Source organism: Pinus tabuliformis, chromosome 2_2 (genome assembly GCF_031772625.1).
Source record: "Pinus tabuliformis cultivar Carrire ecotype Pingquan chromosome 2_2, CPIR1, whole genome shotgun sequence".
NCBI classification, from domain to species: Eukaryota; Viridiplantae; Streptophyta; class Pinopsida; order Pinales; family Pinaceae; genus Pinus; species Pinus tabuliformis.
In genome coordinates, this window is record NC_142300.1 from 761,380,176 (window position 1) to 761,404,971 (window position 24,796).

At 35.7% G+C, this 24,796-nt stretch overlaps 1 protein-coding gene and 1 pseudogene across 1 annotated transcript; both read left to right on the plus strand.

Annotated features, from left to right (window-relative positions):
* Positions 1 to 752: 752 nt before the first annotated feature.
* On the plus strand, positions 753 to 15,866 carry LOC149194917 (ras-related protein RABA5c pseudogene; annotated as a pseudogene).
* On the plus strand, positions 15,857 to 21,134 carry LOC149194918 (ricin B-like lectin R40G2). The gene is made up of 3 exons (XM_089407845.1): positions 15,857 to 16,094; positions 16,330 to 16,452; positions 20,859 to 21,134. Exons 1-3 carry the CDS (start codon positions 15,903 to 15,905, stop codon positions 21,132 to 21,134), a joined length of 591 nt encoding a protein of 196 aa, XP_089263971.1. The 5' UTR covers positions 15,857 to 15,902.
* Positions 21,135 to 24,796: the final 3,662 nt, after the last annotated feature.

Here is a 24,796-nt window from a genome sequence, read left to right on the forward strand (position 1 = left end):
GATATATACAAGACACCAGTCAAAAATAACTCAAAGGCAAATCTTTAACCCATTATTGAATGAGGAGTGGACTCCATTGGTGAAACCCCTTTTACTCGCCATATAAAGAGATCTCGACACAGGAAATTTCCTTCGTGAATAGCAAGATTAGACTCACGCACCACTGCAGCGGTCATGCAAGTCCCGATGCAATGGAAAACAACGCTGCAATAACAACAAATGAAACAAACAAAATAATTATCGAACTTTTTATTTTCTTCAGCCCAGGGGTGGCCGAGCTCATGAGGGGCCAGGCCCTCTCTGATACCAGCTTAAAAAGTGAGAATCAAGATTCATATTATTAATCAAATACAATTACATATATACAAAGTGTTGTCTTAAAATAGGGAGACTATTTTAAACACACAATTTGTTGGTTTAGGAAATCTCTCAACCACGTACCAAACTAGGAAATGGATCCTAACTAATAGGAACAAATCCTTTACTTAGTGAAAATCACAACTAGAGACAAATAGGAATTAGATATGGAGTAGTCTACCTAAGCGGAGGAATTGCCTGGTTTTCGTTGTCGCCCAGAAAATTGTTCAGCTCCAGCCGCGGGAAATCCCTCCTCCCTCCGCCACCCTCTCCTAGCTCCGCCATGCTCCGCATTCACTTCCTGATTTTTCCATGCAGATCATATCAAAGTTGGCAATCCTGAAAAATCCTCACAGATTTCTGCCACAGAGGAATAATGCCATTGCCAATTTAAAATGGAGGAATTTCCAGATCGGGCGCTACTCACTCACCTTCCTCCTCGACTCGTCGCCTCCCGCTCTGCAATTCGTCACTCAGCTTCCTCCACTCTGCTGCTCACCACCCAGGTACACTGGACTAACACACCATACCCAAAAAAATGTCATTTGTTATTGAAGTATCAGGTTTGTTCGGCTGTTTAAATTTCCTCAGTCATATTAACCGCCAGTTTGGAGACATTAAAACCCTTAATTATTTGTAAAAGTTCAACAGTTTGCATGGAAAAATTAGGAACAGTTTCGGATTATTTTGCAGAATTGCAAATGTCAATTTTGTATTTATTTCTTTCTTTCTTGTTCTTTTATGGATAAAGCGCTTAAAATCTCCCGGATTTGTTAATCTTCTGTGGGGATCAACAATGTGTATAGATGCAAGGGGGTTTTCCAGTTGGAATATCAAAATTACCGTAGCCATTCCAAATACCAGAATTGCAGCAGACTACTGAAACTTTGTTAATGGCAACAAAGCCAATGTCTACAGTCCCTAATGATGAAAAAGCACTCGTGCTTTACAAGCCCATTAATTATGACAGTATTCATTTAGGATTAGAGTGATAAATTTACCAAGAAGAATAAGAAAATTGGACAAGAAACATTCACACTTCGGCTATGACAGGATTCATTGTAAGCTGCAACTAATATTCTATTTCCTCTATAACTGCTCGTCCACACTTCTTGTTTATTACTATTCACCAAGTTCCCTTTTCTCTGAGACTTTATAACAAAAACGTTGCCTCTGCATTTGCACGCTTGTGGCGTTCTGCATAGCCTTCACTTTGACCTCGAAGCTAGGTGGATCTTTCGCCCTCACTCATTGTCATTCTAATTAGTTTCTCTTTGAAAGCACTCATGCCTTACAAGCTCGTAAATCCACCAGTATCTCCAGGTGGTCTAGCTGCTGGATCACCAGATCTTCCTATCAAATGTAACACAAACTCCTTATGGAATTAGAAGGATTGGCAGATACAGGCCAATTTTCCTGATCTATTCCGCTTTGTGATAAAATATGAAAAATTCTTGATCTGGAAAATATCTTGAAAGCAAATTTGTGTGGAAATATAATACTTGAATTTCAATGAACGATGGAGCAGAAGATTGGCAGGAATTGCACCGCTAAAATTATTGTTCTCTATATTCCTGTAATAAAAAATAAAGAACATTTCATTACAAATATTATAAACTGATTTTATAATACCAGAATTGCAGCAGACTACTAAACCTTTGTTAATGGCAACAGAGCTAATGTCTGTGGTCCCTCAGAAGAATTATGTTCTGTGATAAAAAATTCATGTCCCCGGACTTCGCAGACATCTTCATTACACAGAAATAAATTAAATGATAATTGTAAGAATGGCAATAGCGACTATAAATGAGAGGGCACTGTGTAGAAAAAATGAGCTTAAATGGGTTGCATCACTAGTGGAATTATGATTAGCTGGTAGAGCATTAGGGGATATGGATTGCTTTGGAGGTGAACCTCTGGAACTACTTGTATAAGATGTGTCTAGGCTGCCAACTGAGGAAAGGCCAAGGGGACACTGAAGTGGTGTAATATTTGATGGTGCTGGTGCTGATGTTGAACTATTTCTATACTCCAAATCATAACTTGAAACTATAAAGGATATGAGACAATTAGTCAGAGCATGTTCCTGAAACTCACCATCACAGAAGGCATGGAGAAGATATTCAATTAATATATCAATATGATTTACTCCCCAACAAATATCCATTTTCTAGAACCAAATTTAAGTGGGCACTTACAGTTGGCTTCCTTCCACCCTAGTTTCCTGAAGAAAGAAAAAATATCACCCGCACAAAATTGGTCTAACACAGATGTACCCCCAATATGACTACTTCAAAATCCTCACACTAACCAATGATAAGATTTCTTCACTCATCTCAACCTTTGATGAGTCATAGAATTCCTTTTCAATACCTCTATCTTGATATGTCATGGATTTCTTTAAAGGAGCACAGGATTTCCACCCTGTAGCCTGATAGAGAAAGATAGAGACGAAGTAGGAGCTTCGAAAGAGAGACCTAGCAACCACGTAAAGAGGGGAAGTTGAGGGGAGAAATTAGAACGAATGGAGAATAACGAAGCATAAGGCAATAATGGGCAACCTTCTTGATATGTCAACAATTTCTTTAAAGGACCAAAGAATTTTCACCTTGTAGGTTGATGTTCTAAGATATAACTTAGAGAGGAAGCAAGAGCTTTGAAAGAGAGAGCTAGGGGGTAGTTGATAGGAAAAGTTAGAATGGAAGGCAAATAGGGAATCATAGAGCATTAATGGGCAACCTAAGAAGGGATCGCATAAAGCACTAACAAGCAACCTATAAACAGATCTTTTTGGATGAGGCAAGCCACTAGGGAGGAACTTAATAATTGATGTCAATGAATCTGAGCATAGGCAAGATCCTCATGGTGACAAACAATTTAAACAATGAAAGGGGAGAGTAGAAAACAAATTGAACCATGGAAGGGGAGAGAGCAAGGAAAAGAGTCACAGGAGAAAATAATATATGAAACTTACGAGTTTTCCAAATGACATGAAGTAAAAGGACATGAGAGGAAGATAGCCCGCCATTAACCTGCACTAGCATGTCAAGGATCTGATGACTAGAATGTTAAGGAAGTTTCTATAAAAAAAAAAATCTTGTAAAAAACAAAATGGAACACATACTTTACACACATTAAGGAGGCATTGGACTTGTGCAAAAGGGCGTGGCATAAATTTGAAACAAAAAGAGAAGTCTATGAAGACTAGAATGATATGGCGAAGTCATCAACACTGACGGAACTTCGACCTTATTTTACTAAAAATTTATTAACAACACCCTTTCCACGGTGACTTCGAAGTGAAATTTTGCTCAAAAACCCAAGGAAATAGAGTTCCAGCTCACAATTTTTATGATTTTAGTAGAATGTCCCGAGAGTTTTGAAAGTTTACTTATCAATTTTTGACATCAAAACTCAAAAATGCACTAAGCCAATTACAGATCATTTACCAGAAACTAGCCATAGAATTTAATGCAATATCAAGCACATAAATTTCATTTTCGTTTACAGAAAATATCTTCGGAGTTAAAAAGCCTACACATTTTTTCCTTAATAAAAATAAAAAGGATATTCACTAATATCAAGCCCGTGATGGGCCAACGCCTAAAAAGAACCATAAGGATAAAAAAAAATAAAAATAACATAAATTTCGAAACGATCTCTTCATATATTGAGACTTGTAGAACTCTATCTAGATAATCATTACATTTGGAAAAATGTAAATGCAATAATGCACAGCAAACAAATAGGATCATGGCCTGAAAAGAACCATATGTTCCCAAAAACACCTAAATTTTAAAAATTAATTTTTCATCTCGTAAGAGGAATAAAAGTCTGTCAAGATAATCATCATCTTTGAAAAAAGATGTAAAGGCAATAATGCATGGCAAACTCTTACCATTAGATAGTGAGCAACAAATCATTAGCTTACTGCATTTACATCTTATTCATTAAATGGGAATAATGTAAAATTTAATGGATAAGATGGAAATGCAAGTAGCCAATCATTAGCTCACAACCCCTTGATTGGCTGTTAATGTTTACTAAGAATGCACAACAAACAAATATGGATCTAGAAGAAAGAACTTCCATCTCACCCGAACCTGGTTTCCATGAAGTATCCCACTAGTCTACTGCATGCATGCTTGAAATGAGAGGCAGTTTTCTCAGTGGTAAAATGCAAATATGTAAGCTAATGACAATTTTACAAATTGATCAGTATAAAAATAAATTGTCCCATCTAAAATGTTAACAACGATTTGACATCACCTATCTGGTATAGTAAGAGCTGAAAGTTGAAGAAAACGATAGCTAGAACAGAGAATTTCCTAAGCAATGCACACGCCTTTCTAGCAAAACTCTGACCGGGGAGAAATCGGTTAATCTTTTAGTACAGAACAGACGAATATTACTTTAGCCACATCTCCAAAATGATGTTCAAGATGAGTAAACCTTGCGGAAAAAATTTAGGAGTATTACTTTCATGATTAACTACTTTCAGAAATCCGAGAATTTGTATAACCATATATGCCCTTGCTTTGTAAAGAGACAAACCCCCCACTTTTAAGAAAAATCATAAATTAAATTTCATGTCATGTCAGAAAATCCTGACAATAATTTGATCACATTAATTCAAAAGAAGAGCCATGTTGTTGGCAGAGAAGTAGAACTAAGGGCCGAGAGGACGAATATAAGCCAAGTGAAGCACCAAATGAAAAGAAAGAGAAAGCATCATGTACATATTCATGTGAATGCTTCCAAAACAATTTAACTCAAAATTTAACTAGTCGTTTTAGTAATTTAACTCAATTATATTTTCGGGAATATTTCGAAATTCCTCTAACCCTCATATACTGTAATTCTATCACAAGCTACAAGGGCTTAAAGGAAAAGAGTCAAACAAGAAGTAGCAAAGAGGGTTAGAGTCTAGACCCTGCTCTATGTACTTGTATAGCACTTCTCACATTTTGAAAACAAGTTTAGATATGTTATCTCCTAATGAGATGAACAATAGCAACAAGCAAATTACACAACTAAAGATGAATTAGGAAAATGAAAGTATGCATGACCCGTATGCCCTCAGTTGTGAAGGTTATCTACATGAAACAATCTCCTTGGTTGAAGTTTTGACTAAGCTAACCTGTGATATAAAGGACTTATTTTAATGTTCTCTCTGTAGCTAGAGAGGCAGGGGATGTGTCCTTATTTCCTCGTGATAATGCAATTTTTACAAAGGAAAGCATTGAAGAAGAGGAAATTCATATTGTGGTATGTGGAGAAGATGAAGCATGTAGCATTACTCATGCTATCCCTAAAGAATAGCTGTATGGAGGATATTCTAGGGAGAATCCTGAAGTAATTCAAGAAGATTTTCCAAATTTGGAAGGATGGGTTTTCATTTCAAATTCAAGCAATTTGCTTTCTTGCTTCCAGGAGTTGGTAACTTTTCTTCCCCCCCTTGAATTTGCCTGAGAAGGTCTTGGTTTCTTGGAATTCAATCATTGCAGGATATGCAAACACTAGGGATGGGGAGAAGGCACTTGGTTATTTTTTCCGAATGTTGAGGGCAGGGATGAGGCCAGACCGAATCACTTTCACTACTGCTCTTGGTGTTTGTGTTGGTATTGTAGATTTCATTGCCTTTTCTTTGTTCTAACACATCTCTTTTGCCATGGGTAGTGGAATGTGAGTGTAATGATTTCCTACTATAAATTTCACATATATTATGGTAGCACCGAGAATCTTTGAGGGTAGACTACTAGTAGAGTTGTGATGTAAACATACATTGTAGAAAACCCTTTCATTCAAGTCTACTCCTGCTTAACAAATGGTCACCCTAAAAAAACATGGCCAACATTCATTGGATTGCATCTGTTCGTGTTGTCAAAGGAATCTTTCCTTTAAGGAACGCCTTGTTCAAAGCGAATGAGGCAAGAAGAAACATCTTAAAGGAAATGCTTGCATCCCAAAGTTTTTGCATCCTTTTGTGCTATTTATTTTTGTCATTATTGAGTGATTTCTCTTTTAGACATAAAAAAAAGCATAAAAGAGGTTTTATATTTATATATATATGTTGGATAACTTGCTAAGATTGAAATTTCGGTTTTTATGTCCTTGCATATTGTTTGACTAGATTAGTTCAAAATGGGCAAGTGAAGCAAATGGCAATATATCATGGATCTTGAGGTGCAAGACCTCAAAGGCAAAATGACGTTCTCTAGTAAATACCTGGTTTGGACGAAAATGAATAGAAAAACAATAGTATTGATCGAGTTGTTGTAATCCCATTATGATGAGTTGTTGACTTTATCAAAGGAGAGGAAGAAAATCCTATTGCTCCATGTAAATTCATACGAAAAACAAAAAAAAAATCCAAAAGAAAGATGAACCGCTGCATTACAATATGATATGTGAGTATTTAAAATATATATTGTTTATATCTTTTGAAACCAAGGTTATCTTTCTTTGTATGTACTAACAATTTAAATTTTTGGTGTAGTTATCATTGTTCATTTGGCCCAGAGGACAAAAGAGGAAATCTTTCAACTAAACAAAGGACCTCATTTGTGCGGAATAGGGGTTGCCAATGCCACTTTATTATGAAAGTTATGCATGAAATTCTTGATATAGCAATATTAAATTTCAATATGTATGAACATGAAGATAGGGAAGGTTGGGCTTGTCATGGTCAATTTGACACTTCAGGTGAGACCAGGGTCTTGCATAGGCCAAAGCTTTCAAGGGATATTATTTCATATGTAGAGAGTTGTTTCTTTTTGGGAGTGCCTATTGATGTAGTGTATAGAACCCACATTAAAAGACATGTTGACATCGATGTGGCACCTCGAGATAGAGATTTCTTCTTATGCAGGAAAGATATTCTAAACATCTATAATAGGTTGGTGAAGGGAAATTATCAACTTCACAAAAAGGATGAAATGAGTGTAAACCTTTGGTATCAAAAGCATCGGGAAGATTTTTCCTTTTACTAAAAGCCCAATGGTGTGGAGGTCCCTTTTATAATAGGGATTCAAACAAAGTGGATGTTGGAGACAATGGTCAAGTTATCACACAATAGCTTCATAGCCATGGTTCAAAATTTAAGACCAATAAATACGGGGTAAGTTAGATGACAATGATTTATTGAATATATTTATTTAAGTTTTATACATTCAGAATGATTAATAACTTGTATTTGAATTTATGTAATGTTGAAAATGATAGTATCAATTGTATACACTCGTGGCATTTGATGAACAACAAAGCGAGGTGCCTATTGCATGGGTCGTGGCATCATGAAACACATCAGATGATATTGCAATATGGTTGGAGCAGGTCATGCGCAAGTGTTTCCAAACTTGTCCGAATTGGAAAGTCAATGCTTTCATGGTTGATGATGCACTAGTTGAAATCAGTGCCTTGAGGTAACTTTAACATTGTCATGATATAACCAAACTTGCATTTTTTCTCAAAATACCACACTAAAATGCATTGAATATGGCAGGAGGATCACAAGTTGTGATGTGATCTTATGCGTTTGGCATGTACAGAGGGCTTGGTTGAAAAATGTCAATCGGTTGGCCGCTAGTTCCATAAAAGCCAAGGAGAGGTTTAGTGAGTTAGGTTTCATCATGAAACACACTCTCAGTTATGAAGTGGAAGATGCAATCAACCAATTTTTTATCAAGTTTCCAAATGAAGAGAAGTTCTTATACTATTTCAACAAGAATTGGGTCACTGGAGATAAGATTCGTAAGTAAACATTATTTTTCGTATTATATGCATTTTTTTCTTTTAAAAAGGTGATATAGTGAGACTGACATCGTTCTATTTGCAATTGGGTATGTGGGTTAAAGGTTGTTGGGAGTTTCCTCATGCAAATCAGGAGACCAATAATGCTGTTGAATCATACCATTTCTTCCTAAAAACAATATTTCTATCTGATAGAAGGAAAAAATGTGCCCAGAGGATGGATTGGTTATTGCATATGTTACTAACAACAGTTGAACCTTGTTATCGGTTCAAGGAAATCTTAAAAGAAGAAGGATTTCTAAACAACTACAAGAGAGAAAAGTAGCTAGAATCATCAGTGGAACGAGCAAGAAAAATTATGGATACTGATTGTTGTCCTCATGAGAACATAACCCGTGCTTATTAGGTGAGAAGTCAAACAGATCGAGGTAAAAAATTACATTGTCACCTAGTATCGTAACGATTTTATAACGTGTGAATGTCCATGGTATATCTGTGGAAACATTTGCAAGCATGCCATAAAGGTTAATTGGTTGTATTTCCACTCGGATAATTCAAATCCATTGCTTCATCAGCATGTAGAGGATAACATATGCAATGATTCACTTGAGATCAATATAGAGCCTCAAAACCATGATGCAGAAATCGATGCTACTCTTATGGCCACAAATGTTGTTGATGCAGATGCCGTTGCACTTCATTTGGCAAGGGAGGAGTTGTTTAGCTATACACATCTCATTTTAGATAACCCTCCTACAACTTTGGCAAAGACAATCCAGTTGATTGGTATGCTTTAAAAAATGTTGGATGAAGCCAATAATTTGCACGTTACTGATTTTGACTTCACACCTGGATTGGGTTCTCTTGATCCATCTTTGAAGAGGAAAAAGAGTTTCCTTAGGCCCACAAAGAAAACAAGAAGAAACAAAAAAAACATTTGTTTGGAAATTGATTTAAATGTTGATCCATCAGAATATGAACCATTTGAGTTTTGTTACCTCAATAAGCGAGGACGTCATTGATTAAATAATGTCGTGTCTATGGTTCCAGGTTAGTTTCATGTGTTGAATAGAGTCATGGTTTTAGATTTAAGTATTTAATCATCACTATTATTTAACATGTGGTATGTTTATTTTTACAGCAATGAAACAATCCCCAACCATGGCGATAACCCAAGACCAAAGGGAGATGCAAGACCATCCAACCTTACCTTCCATACCAAGTACATTTGACACTCTTTCATTGTGTGTGCATATATACCTTGATTTCTAGGAAATTTCTTTGCAATAACGTTTGACATTTTTCTATGTAACTATAGAATAAGTGGAGAAGCATCATCTTCTACCATCACTGATCATCTATGGAAGGACTTCAACCCTAGTGGGAATCAATGAGGTATGCACAAAGAATAGATAAGCTAGGTTATCATGGCGTCGTTAGTTGGCCCTTTATCATATGATAAGTATGTTTATGTTTTCCCATTGTTATGTTGTTATGAAAATAACTTTTTCATAATCTGTTCATGGTCACTAAAAAATTTGCTCGATGTCAAATAGAATCTCTTTACTTATTTATGTTCATGCAACATGTTTTGTTTTTATACTTAAACATGTAGTTACTATGTTCTCATACCTATGTTCATGGTTCGATGTTTATTATATTTATATATATATATATATTTTACATCTTTATAAAGTTATGGTTAGCTGTTCAAAGGCCAACGAAGTTTGAACCTTATCATTGCATTTTTTGTTGTTGGATTTTTGATTCCTTGCCTCTAGTCAAAGATCTCGTTGGATTTGCATGACTTCATCAAGCTGATTTTGCCTCCATGGAATAGTATATGATAGTGTAGTAGATTGTTATGTTATTTTAAACATGACCTCTTCATGATTTGCTGATGTTCACTGAACAATGTTCTGTCCTTTTATGCTTGTGATAAAGTGTTAACTGTCTTGTAGACTACTCCTTATTTGTGATCCTAAATTTTGCAGGCATAGGAACTCCTTCCAGAAAGGGCAAAGAAAAATGGAAACATGCATTCTGCAAGACAACTAAAAGATGACTAAATAGCAAAAGGCCTGAAGGTGCTTGAATGCTCTTTGAAGAGACGAATGGAAGGGACACATATTTTTGTTGATTGAAGTGGACAGATTTGAGCCAAGGAAACTTTTAAGGCTGTTAACTTATGCACTGTATTGGATTCGCTACTCCTTTCTTTGAGCTATTATGTTCTCTATCCTCTGGTGTGCCTCTTTTACTGTCGCAGTGGTTAATTCTATTCACTCAAAAAGTGATGATTTGTAAAAATTTGAACTCAGATCAAGAAGCAACTATATATATATATATATATATATATATATATATATATATATATATATATATATATATATATATATATATATATATATATATATATATATATGGCCATAGTAAAGTTTTCCTATTTATGATTTTTTTGTGTAAATTCCCATAAAGAAAATATTTTCTAATTGTTCCTAATGGAGTAGTAAAAATTGTGATCTTAAAGTGCCACGATGTGACTGTGTATCAATTAAAATACATGAAATAGATATCGTTAGTAACCCAAATGATAAGCATGTTCCATGTTTTCAGTATAATTCAAATGATATTGAAGGGTAGCTTGAAAGAGACCTTAGATGAAGGAAATCAAAGCAACAACATTTTGTGGCAAAGGATTACTCTATTAGAGTACATCTAGTTGGTAATATTGATTACATAGTCTAAGTTGGTTAGAGCATTGCATCAGTCTCTGAAACAGCAATGGCCAAAACCTGCACACAATTAAAATATATATAAATCCACTCTTCACTTCACTACTTTGTGAATTGTGACAAAGCAGAATCTTACATCATCTAGGGCTGAAGACTGTTTAGATACTATTAAGTTGAGCTTCTCAAAACTTGACAGTGACGTTTCATCAAATGCATGGGCTAGATTATGCATATCTTTGATGTCAGAACTGTATGTTGTCTTCAATTTCCCCACTCTCTCTGTTAGTTCTTCTATAACCTTCGGCAGTATGTTATAAAATGACATCATAAATGAGGACTGCTTATATTAACAAGGAAATAGAGCCAAAACCAAAAGTCAAATTCTTGTTTACAGTCTTGTGTTAACTGCTTTTTAGTAGAAACAAAAAGTTGCAATTGTTCTTCCATACTTCTTAGCTGTTGTTGTTGTTGTGAGACTGAATCCGAAACCGATCTATGTAGCATATGTATTTTCAAAGCCTGGAGTATCCTCAAAATGGAATGGCCATAGTAATTAGAAATAACAAAGTCCCATGGGATGGCCATGCATTTATGAAGCATGTAAAGGGAATTATTAATTTCCAGTTATTGATTTTCACCATGCATTTATAAAGAATATGGATTTTAACCATGCATTTATGAAGCATATAGGTGGATTTATTATTTTTGACGCTATGGGTTTGGCATTATGGATAGATTCATTACCTTACATCAAACAGCTTTGAGAGGTTTTATTCTTTTAAATTTATGAAAAGTTGACATTACCTTATCTTAAAGATTGCACCCTGGATGCGGTCACTTTTTTCCTTTCATGGTATTAGCATTATGTAAGAGTAACACAGGAAATCTCTCAACCAAAAAGATACGTGTCGGAATTCTATTTGGGTAAGAATTTGGCGATTGTTTTTTTTCAGAAAAAACTGATCGTATAGGTGTTTGAATGGTTTTTTTTTATGGTGGAAATGGATTCAGAACCATCAAAAACCACCTGGATACCCAAAATCCTAAAGTTTGACAATTATAACCCAGCTTTCCCAAATTTCTGCCAGATTTTGATAAAAATCATGACTACTCTAAAAGAAACAGGTTGATTATGGAAAACCAGTGAAAAGACCTTTTACAAAGAAATATATCTATAGAGAAAAGGCAAGTGCACACACAACCACAAACTTGAAACAAGAAGGTATGTAGTAGATGGCCAAGAACCAAGCACATCAACAACCATTCAAAACACTCATATTTAGTAGTCATATAAACATCTCTTAAAACTTTCATCGTATAAGTCTCCAAAATCTAAAGATTTCTTCTAAACCACATTTGAGAATGTTCTTGAAAAAAAGAAAATTGTTGGTCAAGAAACTTTACATACCAGAGTGAAGCATGAAAGCAATAACACTCACCTCAACTATTCCAATTGTTAGATTTATTTTTAAGGTTAACAAAACATTACATTTTACATATGTTCACATTGTTCAGCCAAAAAAGATTTAGAAACAAAATCCTCCTTCACAACCATTGACCGAACAAAAAATATTTAGAATCATTGGTGGGAAATTTCCCATTCCAAAATATTGTATGAGATAATTTAATTAGGCCAAAATTACATAAATGCAAAAACATTTATATTAATAATTTTGCATACTATGCATGAAATATTTTAACTCTTATGAATTGTAACCTTTTAGTTGGGTTAACATACATGTTCAAGGAAATACTCTAGCAAGATTGTGCAATCACATTCCTCAATCTATTCACTAAAAAAAGTGGAGGGTAAAACCTAAACATAGATTTACTAAGAAGGAGTAAAACCTAAAAAACAAAAGTCATGACCTTGCTGATAATGGTATGATGGCTATGTGTGAGAACACCTAATCCAGATTACAGACATAAGATATGTACTGTTTAGGAAAAGTGGGCACATATCAATTAAGTTAGTCCAACTCAAATATACATGTTTGATAAGATATAAAAATTATATCAATTACACAAATGATCAAATAAGGTCAATGGGACCCAAAGGTACATCAATCTACAATGACCAGGTGGGAGCGATTAGGCATCTCCTAGAAGGGTAAATTACAGAGGTGAGTTGGACACCCCGAATTTCTATGTCGTCCATCTCCTTTATGACTGATTAAATACTGTACAAAACAAAATCTTGTCGAATAACAGAGGTATTTACATTTATTTTGATTCTTGTTTGCCAAAGAATATCCATACAAGTAAAATCCAGGCCCCTACATGAATTGGTGGAAAACTGGCAGCTGCTTCACTAGTGTGCTGAAGTGACTGAATTGTCGGTCTCGGGCAAGAGAATTGTTTGAGCAGTTCCTGAAGAGTCCCAACTGTGAAGGATTCTAAGAAGATAACGATATTTATGAGTACTAGATGTGAGAAGATTATACAGACAAGGAATTAATGATGGCAATCTCAACAAACTATTTACAATTTTGTCACTTCCACTGCAACACAATGATAGCAAAACATAAACAAATTGACCTTGCATTTAGCTGAAGATGAACCCAATCTTAAATAGTTGACTATTAGAGGGATTGTAGAGGTTTCACTAACTGCAAGTAATCCTCTTAGCTCTCTTACAAGAACAACCAGAACACCAACTGCATATTTTCTAGTTTTTATCTAAGAATCCCTTTGTAGAGGAAAAACTAGTGCAAGATTTGGAGGAAGTGGAGTGGTCACATGGGAGATTTAGCATAGTAGACCATCATGATGGATGTGATTTCTTGGAGAAATATTGACATTTCCTTACTTATGACACATTGAGCATGAACAAGATTTGCTTTGATTTAAAAAGACTAGGTCCTTACTATCATGATAAATCCACAAGCACAAGATCTGAAATACAGAGAAGTCAAGCCAAAATAGAGTTGTGATTTGGGAAAACTATTGGGATGATATCCAAGGGGGAGATGGGAAGAGTGATTGGGTGAATGAGAAATAAGTGTTATTAAGAATAAATTGCTTATAAACATAGTAAAGAAACCTTTCATCACTGATCAACAACCAACGAACAAATCACATAGCATATCAATATCACTCCAGAAACAAAGATCTGAGAAGGTGTTTGGAAGTATCAGACAACATCATAATGTATTGATGATAATCATAAAACCATGAACCAGTTACTTTTCTCAAAATACATTTGTCCATGTACATGGAATATATTACATTTGTCCATAAATTTGTCTCCCATACAAAAAACTGTAATAATTGCATGTTGGGGAAAAATAAAACATTAATAGGTTCTTCTTTAGTGAAAGAACCATGCTATGATAGACCCCAGAAAAATGATAACAACAACCCATTTGCACAATGGGGATTTATATTGATGGTGATCTATGATTTCTGTTGTAGTGGATGGTGATCCTATGTCATATTTGACATCTAAATATGTCCTTAAAAAGGCTCTAGACATTATATCAGTGGACATCTTTTCAATATCTGCAAAGCGATTGATGGTAAAATGTTGAAATTGACAACTCCAATTTATTTCTTCCTTATGAAGAGGTTTTAAATTGTCCTTCCGAACCCAATAGATGCCTTTCATCTGATTACATATCAACTCCGAGTTGGTGAAGACTTCAATATCATTGACATCATGTTGTTTTGCCTCTTTTAACCCTTCAACAAGGGCAATGTAATATGCCTCATTGTTTGTCGTCATTCCAGGCACTTCTCTTTTTCCATGAAATAAATGATTTGTTTCCATATTGTAAAGGAAGAATTTAATAACAGCTTGACCTGGATTTGGAAAGCATGACACGTCAATGCATAAACGCCACTTTTGCACTATTTTTTACACTTCAAGAACCTGAAAAATAAGATAGCAATAAAGTCATGTTAAACAAGTAGACAATTATCTATTTCCTAATACTCAACATGTTTTTCAATCATATATAATTTAAAAAAGAAGATAACTTGTGTTCATTTACGCTGCAACACTTTCAATACTGGCAACTATTATGCAAAAAAACACATTTAACAATCACCACTTTATATAGATGAAATGCTCATTATATGGCCCAAATACATCTATGCGTTTTAAAATAAATGATACTTAATTAGGCTTCTTTGGTGTTTGAATGCCATATGCAAACTCTAAAAATATTTATCCTTACTCACTATCCATACACCAAAAACCACATAACCCTAGATTAACAGAGCATTGTCTAAGCAAAACATGGTTCATGTATATGCCTTATGTGTGACAGAAATTCCATTTGTCATATAACATCACAAGAAATTTATTTAGCCACTCTACATGAACGGTTCCTTCACATGACACTTGTTAAAGGTTGAACTTCATCAACAACATTTGGAACAACTTTTCTATTACAATTGGGGGATAGGGTAGACTCCAAAGCTATATTTGGGTTGAAGTAATAGCACTCCACCACTCTTCTACCAATATTATGGGAAATTTTGTGTTGTGCCTTGAGGATCATTGATGTCTGGGTGTCATGCCTTGTGGATCATCTTTGGGTTTGATGTGATAACATCTTCCTTAGTTCTGATACTAACATTGCAAGCAGTTTATGTGTAATGCCTTGTAGAGCATCTTTGAAATTGGCTTTGGCTTTGTCTTTTTCATTGCAAGCAATTACTATTGTGAAGCCTTATAGAGCATCTTTGAAATTGGCTTTGGCTTTTGGTTGTCATCTATGTGATGTTGCAAGCCATTTTCAAACTCATGTAAATTTTGATGTTGCAGTGCATGCTAATGGCAATGTCGTGAAAATGCTTGTGGGGAATAAGTTTGATTTAGATCATATAAGGGAAGTTCTTGTGGAAGATGGGAAGAAACTTTCTGAATCAGAGGGGTTGTTCTTCATTGAGATCTCAGCTCTGGATAATAGAAATGTATTATCTGCATTCCAAATTGTGGTCAAGGAGATTTACACTAATGTGAGCAAGAAAATGCTGAATTCGGATTCCTATAAGTCTCAATTGTCCGAGATTTGAGGTGGCTATGAATGTTGTGTGTGCAGGTCTAAGAGAATGCATAACCCATTTGGACACCACCACCCTGAGCCCCAGCAGCCATATCAGGCTCCTCATGGGAGTCAGTATCCACAACCTATTCAAGGAGAGATTGTGAAGATATACTGTGAAGCCAATCCTGATTTCTTCTTGGCTGGTAGAAATGGCAGTGTTGTCATGGCTCCGGCAAATGAATCAGACCCAAGCCAGGTTGGTGACATCACTTTTTCTCTCTTTGAACAAGACCCAAATCAGTTTGGTGAGAGAGATTAGATTTTTATATGTATGTATGTGTGAACCAGACCCAAATCTGGTTGATGGTAGAGATTAAATTTTGCTCTCTGTTTTTGTAAACAACCCAAACACAAACAAGGTTTGTGACAGAGATTAGTATTTGTTGTGCGTATGTGAAATGATTGGTCGATTATATGTTTTTGATCCGCAGCAATGGATCATGGATACTTCATGGAGTGTGAAGGCCAAGGACGATGAAGGATTTCCTGCATTTTCCCTTGTAAACAAAGCTACAGGCCAGGCATTGAGGCATGGACGTGCAAAGAAGGATAAGGTCAGTTTTGTCATACTATCAGGGACAAATGAAGATTTGAATGAAAGCAGGTTAAACAAGATTTAATGAGTAAAATTTTGGGAGAGGCATTTCACAAGTTTTAAGCAAAAACATGAATGAATTTAAACAAAGTCATCTGCAAATGTGATGCCTGTTTTGCCTATGTCAATTCCAAAGGCAAACAAGTCAGTATTAATCTAGAATTTGTGAGTTGTGTTCCATAAAACCAATATAACAGTCATTATCTTTGAGTTCCTGCACAACAAACATTAGATATACCAGCTGATGAATGACTGCTACTGCATAGAGTAGGCTAAACAACAGACTAAAAACAACAATTTTTGGCCACAATCCAAAAGTGATTCTGGTAGACTGGGAAGCTTTTAGGTTACTATCTGGTAGTGGTTCAAATCTTGAGTATACATGGCTCACCCTAGAATGACATCGAGATGGGTATTTATAGTGCATTGACTATACATGGCTCACCCTAGAATAACATCGAGGTCTTCCTATCCATTTTAGTGATGGCTCTTATGTGTTGAAGAACATCCTTTTGAGTCCCTTATCTTGGTCTAGATTTGTGATTCTGGTTTCTCAATTGATGTCTAGTGCCATTGTTGTGTCCTCCATCCATCTTTGGCCTTCCTTGGTTGTATATCTAGCTATAACGTGTGCTTTGGCCAACCCACTTGGATCCTCCCTTTCTGATTAGGATCTGCCTTGGGCCTCATGCACTTGTTAGGGTATTAGGTGAGGAACCTCCTTTGAGTCCCCCAAACGTCCCTAATTAAGTAGAGCATACTGTTTGAGGCACACACTTAATTATATTTCCTATAACATAGTGGTCTAGGCATGCACTCCAAATTGTAGATTGTTTTAAGACTACCACACCTGTTTCCAGCTTCCACACTTTCCTGCATTACAGAGAGTGGGCTTTTTGGAAATTACCTATGGTTAGGCCCATTTGACTATGTACATTCGGTCAAAATCTATCATTTGACTCTTTTCAAAAAGCCGCCTATCCAACGGTCTCTATTCTCACTCTTGGAAATACCAAAATTGTCGATTTGAACACTCTGCAATGATCTCATGATCTCCTTCCTCTCTTGGGCTTGCTGGTGTTTGTTGTCTCTATGAACCCTCCACCTATTTGGAGGTTTCTACAGTTGTTCTCTTCCTCTCCTTTTAGCTTAACCCTCCATTTGTTGCTTAGGTTAGTTTGATTGAGTTGTTGACATGGTCCCTTATTCACATCTAGTCATCCAATCTCTCCTACTTAAAGGGAGTTCAATGCAAATCTTTGGATGAGGAGATAACCTTCACAACTGAGGGCATACGGGTTATGCATACTTTCATTTTCCTAAGTCATATTTAGTTGTGTAATTTGTTTGTTGCTATTGTTCATTTCATTAGGAGATAGCATATCTAAACTTGTTTTCAAAATGTGAGAAGTGCTATACAAGTACATAGAGTAGGGTCTAGACTCTAACCCTCTTTTCTACTTCTTGTTTGACTCTTTTCCTTTAAGCCCTTGTAGCTTGTGATAGAAATACAATATATGGGGGTTAGAGGAATTCCGAAATATTCCCGAAAATATAATTGAGTTAAATTACTGAAACGACTAGTTAAATTTTGAGTTAAATTGTTTTGGAAGTGTTCAAATGAATATGTACATGATGCTTTCTCTTTCTTTTCATTTGGCACTTCACTTGGCTTATATTCGTCCTCTCGGCCCTTAGTTCTGCTTCTCTGCCAACAACAGGGATCTGCTTTTGAATTAATGTGATCAAACTATTGTGAGGCTTTTCTGACATGACATGAAATTTAATTTATGATTTTTCTTAAAAGTGGGGGGTTTGTCTCTTTACAAAGCAAGGGCGTATATGGTTACAACAAATTCTCGAATTTCTGAAAGTAGTTAATCATGAAAGTAATACTCCTAAATTTTTTCCGCAAGGTTTACTGATCTTGAACATCATTTTGGAGATGTGGCTAAAGTAATATTCCTCTGTTGTGTACTAAAAGATTAACCGATTTCTCCCTGGTCTGAGTTTTGCTAAAAAGGCTTGTGCATTGCTCAGGAAATTCTCTGTTCTAAATATCGTTTTCTTCAACTTTCAGCTCTTACTATTCAAGATAGGTGATGTCAAATCCTTGTTAACATAGGTGATGTCAAATCCTTGTTAAGATTTTAGATGGGACAATTTATTTTTATACTGATCAATTTGTAAAATTTTCATTAGCATACATATCTGCATTTTACCACTGAGCAAACTGCCTCTCATTTCAATCATGCATGCAGTAGACTAGTGGGATACTTCATGGAAACCAGGTTCAGGTGAGATGGAAGTTCTTTCTTCTAAAACCATATTTTTTTGCTGTGCATTCTTAGTAAACATTAATAGCCAATCAAGGGGCTGTGAGCTAATGATTGGCTACTTGCATTTCCATCTTATCCATTGAATTTTACATTATTCCCATTTAATGAATAAGATGGAAATGTAGTAAGCTAATGATTTGTTGCTCACTGTCTAATGGTAAGAGTTTGCCATGCATTATTGCCTTTACATCTTTTTTCAAAGATGATGATTATCTCGATAGGATTTTATACCTCTTACGATGAAAAATTAATTTTTAAAATTTAGGTGTTTTTGGGAACATATGGTTCTTTTCAGGCCATGATCCTATTTGTTTGCTGTGCATTATTGCATTTACATTTTTCCAAATGTAATGATCATCTAAATAGAGTTCTACAAGTCTCAGGATATGAAGAGATGGTTTCGAAATTTATGTTTATTTTTATATTTTTTGATCCTTATGGTTCTTTTTAGGCGATGGCCCATCACGGGCTTGATATTAGCGAATATCCTTTTTATTTTTATTAAGGAAAAAATGTGTAGGCTTTTTAACACTGGGAGAATTTTTGTAAACGAAAATGACATTTTTGTGATTGATATTGCATTAAATTCTATGGCTAGTTTCTGGTAGATGATCTGTAATTGGCTTAGTGCATTTTTGAGTTTTGATGTCAAAAATTGATAAGTAAACTTTCAAAACTCTCGGAACATTCTACTAAAATCATAACAATTGTGAGCTGGAACTATATTTCCTTGGGGCTTTGAGCACAATTTCACTTCGAAGTCACTGTGGAAAGGGTGTTGTCGATAACTTTTTAATAAAATAAGGTCGAAGTTCCGGCAGCGTTGATGACTTTGCCATATCATTCTAGTCTTCATAGACTTTTCTTTTTGTTTCAATTTTATGCCACACCCTTTTGCACAAGTGCAATGCCTCCTTAATGTGTGTAAAGTATGTGTTCCATTTTGTATTTTACAAGATTCTTTTTTATATAAAGTTCCTTAACATCCTAGTCATCATATCCTTGACATGCTAGTGCAGGTTAATGGCGGGCTATCTTCCTCTCATGTCCTTTTCCTTCATGTCATTTGGAAAAGCTCGTAAGTTTCATATATTATTTTTCCTGTGACTTTTTTCCTTCCTCTCTCCCCTTCCATTGCTCAATTTGTTTTCTACTCTCCCCTTTCGTTGTTTAAATTATTTGTCACCATGAGGCTTCTGCCTAGGCTCAGATTCATTGACATCAATTATTAAGTTCCTCCCTAGTGGCTTGCCTCATCCTAAAAGATCTGTTTATAGGTTGCGTGTTAGTGCCTTATGCGATCCTTGTTTAGGTTGCCCATTAATGCTCTATGCTTCCCTATTTTCCTTCCATTCTAACTTTTCCTATCGACTGCCCCCTACTTGGTTGCTAGCTCTCTCTTTCAAACCTCCTGCTTCCTCTCTAAGTTATATCTTAGAACATCAACCTACAAGGTGAAAATTCTTGGGTCCTTTAAAGAAATCGTTGACATATCAAGAAGGTTGCCCATTATTTCCTTATGTTTCATTATTCTCCATCCGCTCTAATTTCTCCCCTCAACTGCCCCTATTTGCTTGGTTGCTAGCTCTCTCTTTCGAAGCTCCTATTTCGTCTCTATCTTTCTCTATCAAGCTACAGGGTGGAAATCCTATGCTCCTTTAAAGAAATCCTTGACATATCAAGACAGAGGTATTGACAAGGAATGCTATGACTCATCAAAGGTTGAGATGAGTGAAGAAATCTTATCATTGGTTAGTTTGAGGATTTTGAAGCAGTCTAGATATTGGGGTTAGATATTGGGCTAGATTTGTGTTAGACCAATTTTGTGCGAGTGATAATTTTTCTTTCTTTAAGAAACTAGGGTGGAAGGAAGCCAACTGTAAGTGCCCACTTAAATCTGGTTCTAAAGCGGATATTTGTTGGGGAGTAGAGCATATTGATATATTAATTGAATATCTTCTCCATGCCTTCTGTGATGGTGAGTTTCAGAAACATGCTCTGACTAATTGTCTCACATCCTTTATAGTTTCAAGTTAACGATTTGGAGTATAGAAACAGTTCAGCATCAGCACCAGCACCATCAAATATTACACCACTTCAGTCTCCCCTAGGCCCTTCCTCAGTTGGCAGCCCAGACACATCTTATAGTTCCAGACGTTCACCTCCAAAGCAATCCATATCCCCTGAGGCTCTACCAGCTAATCCTAATTCCACTAGCGATGCAACCCATTTAAGCTCATTTTTTCTGCACAGTGCCCTCTCATTTATAGTCGCTATTGCCATTCTTACAATTATCATTTAATTTATTTCTGTGCAATGAAGATGTCTCCGAAGTCCGGGGACATGAATTTTTTATCACAGAACTATTTTTTTATCACAGAACATAATTCTTCTGAGGGACCGCAGACATTAGCTCTGTTGCCATTAACAAGGGTTCAGTAGTCTGCTGCAATTCTGGTATTATAAAATCAGTTTATAATATTTGTAATGAAATGTTCTTTATTTTTTATTACAGGAATATAGAGAACAATAGTTTCAGCGGTGCAATTCCTGCCAATCTTTTGTTCCATTGTTCGTTGAAATTAAAGTATTATATTTCCACACAACTTCCCTTTCAAGATATTTTCCAGATCAAGAATTTTTAATATTTTATCGCAAAGCAGAATAGATCAGGCAAATTGGCCTGTATCTGCCAAGCCTTCTGATTCCATAAGGAGTTTGTGTTACATTTGATAGGAAGATCTGGTGATCCAGCGGCTGGACCACCTGGAAATACTGGTGGATTTACGGGCTTGTAAAGCACGAGTGCTTTCAAAGAGAAACTGATTAGAATGACAATCAGTGAGGGCGAAAGATCCACCCAGCTTCGAGGTCAAAGTGAAGGCTATGCAGAACGCCACAAGCGTGCAAATGCAGAGGCAACGTTTTTTGTTATAAAGTCTCAGAGAAAAGGGAACGTGGTGAATAGTAATAAACAAGAAGTGTGGACGAGCAGTTGTAGAGGAAATAGAATATTAGTTGCAGCTTACAGTGAATCCTGTCATAGCCGGAGTGTGAATGTTTCTTGTCCAATTTTCTTATTCTTCTCGGTAAATTTATCACTCTACTCCTAAATGCATACTGTCATAATTTACGGGCTTGTAAAGCACGAGTGCTTTTTCATCATTAGGGACCGCAGACATTGGCTCTGTTGCCATTAACAAAGGTTCAGTAGTCTGCTGCAATTCTGGTATTTGGACTGGCTGCGGTAATTCTGATGTTTCAACTGGAAAACCCCCTTGCATCTATACACATTGTTGATCCCCACAGAAGATTGGCAAATCCGGGAGATTTCAAGCACTTTATCCATAAAAGAACAAGAAAGAAAGAAATAAATCCAAAACTGACATTTGCAATTCTGCAAAATAATCCGAAACTGTTCCTGATTTTTCCATGCAAACTGTTGAACTTTTACAAATAATTCAGGGTTTTAATGGCTCCAAACTGGCGGTTAATATGACTGAGGAAATTTAAACAGCCGAACAAACCTGATACTTCAATAACAAATGACATTTTTTTGGGTATGGTGTGTTAGTCCAGTGTACCTGGGTGGCGAGCAGCAGAGCGGAGGAAGGTGAGTGAGGAATTGCAGAGCGGGAGGCGCCGAGTCGAGGAGGAAGGTGAGTGAGCAGCCCGCGATCCGGCAATTCCTCCATTTCGAGTTGGCAATGGCATTATTCCTCTGCGGCGGCGATCTGTTAGGATTTGTCAGGATTGCCAGCTTCGATCCGATTTGCATGGAAAAATCAGGAAGTGAATGCGGAGCGTGGCGGAGCTACGAGAGGGTGGCGGAGGGATTGCCCGCGGCCGGAGCCTGACAATTTTCTGGGCGGCGACGGAAACCGGGCAATTCCTCCGCCTAGATAGACTACTCCATTAGATATTCCAACAGATAGCACAATCTGAGAAGAAGAAGCACATGGTTGATTTTGTATAAATGGTGTGCCAAGCAACAGTTTGGAAGGCGGTAAGTCAATCTGTGTGCTGCGCACAGTGCTTTTTATCGTGCTGTCACGCTGTTATCCTTGCCACCGCTTGGTCTAGATAGAGCAATGTCAACATCTTGCGGTCAATCCACCCTGGGTTTTCGGGTGGCGTCCAGAAGTGGAACGTTGACATTTCTACCTAAGCGAAGCTTGCATTAGCCCGCCGCCTCAGGCCATGCTTTTCTATTCCTTGACGCGTATGCGTCAGACGGCTACCGCATAGACATTGGGATTTCTCTATCACAGGATAATGCTCCAAGCTCCCAGCAAGCTTCCCTTGGCGAGTGTATTGGGAAAAAAATGCAATTCCTTGTCACGGTATGTTAATTCATAATTAACAAATTTCCTTCTCAAGTAATTTCTATGTTGGATAGTCAATATTATCTACATTTTTATTATACTCCGAGTTTTTACATTGAAATTTTATCTTGAATTTTGTCCATTTTAATTGAACTTATATTTGAAAAATCCATCAAACTTTCAAGCAGTTAAAATTCTAAAGATTTTAAATTCAACACAGAAGATTGTCGCCTAATTACGCGTCCTCTCATGGTCGACATTGGATTTTTAGCGCAATGACGCGTGAATTTGGAATTGTTTAAAGAGCTCATGTATTAACAGCTGGAATTATTCCTCAACATAAATCGTATGTGACTTGCACTCTTGTTAGTTTGATTTTTAATGTGTAGGCGCTGCGCCACCGGAGGAGTAAACTCGATGGACTTGGACTGTATTCTGAATTGAAGAGTTATGTGCATCCATAAGTTTAGTGTATTTCGGAAGTGTCTTGTATTTAAATATGAGGTAAACGTTTACTTGTTTAAAAAAAACAGAGCTAAAAATAGAAGAAGATAAAATGAAATAAAATTGAGAAATTATCAAACAATAAATCAGGATTACATGGAAAACTTAACAATAAATCAGGGTTACATGGGAAATTTAATAATGGGATGGAAATAATTAGGAGTGATTCACTCCTCATTTAAGTTAATGATAAAATTTAATATAGTTTATATTTTAGTAATAATGAAGGGTTAAAGGTTGAGATTTATTTTAAATATATTTTTTTTAAATTAAATTTATTAATTAAAAAGAAGATGCGATCATATGAATATAAGTTGTAGTTTTTTGAGATTTGATATTATGGTATTAACAAGTCATGTTATTAACTCATAGTATTGTAATAAAAGTATTGTAATAAAGTGTAACTAAATTTTAGTAATAAGATGGGTTGAATATATATTTTTTAAATGTATATTTTAACATTTATATTATTTTTTTTTAAATTAATATTAATAATAATAATAATAATAATTTGAATTAAAATTATATTTTATTAATATTCCAAATTTCTTTTAAATTTAGCAATACTGTATATTAGGAGGTAAATCTTTTGATGCTACTTATGTTTACTAACAATTGAAGGGGCTAGCCGACTAACCCAGTAAAGTAGACACATGGAAGGTTTTATTGTAAATGAGTTGACTCCTCGGTGGATGCAACCAATCGTCTTGGTCTCGTATTATATAGTTCAACTCTCATAATTGTCTATTCATGATATGTATATGCATGTATTGGATTATAGGTACTAGTTGAGATTCACCTTTGAGGTTATATAATATAATTGTTTATTTGTTGGCTTTTTATTAATCAGGGTTTTTTATTTTTTTCATATTACATATGATTATGTAGTTTACTTAAAAAGATAAAAAGTAAGAATGAAACGGAATATATAGGCATGGTTAAACATTCTGAGTCGTCAACATCGGTTCTGAATTTATTTATTTGTAAAATAAAGAATTTAATGATAGAACATAGAGTTCCTTCTTCGAAGAATAAATTCCGAATTCCGTTCTTTAGTCCTAATAAAATGCTTCTGAACCAGAACTGAAATTTTCTATTCTATAAATATCGAGTCCAAACGCAATTGCGAAAGTAG

Coding starts and splice junctions, on each gene's coding strand:
- LOC149194918 (XM_089407845.1), top strand. CDS start 15,903: ATGCATAACCCATTTGGACACCACCACCCTGAGCCCCAGCAGCCATAT. Junction 16,095..16,329: donor ATGAATCAGACCCAAGCCAG/GTTGGTGACATC, acceptor TTTGATCCGCAG/CAATGGATCATGGATACTTC. Junction 16,453..20,858: donor GACGTGCAAAGAAGGATAAG/GTCAGTTTTGTC, acceptor CATCCTTTATAG/TTTCAAGTTAACGATTTGGA.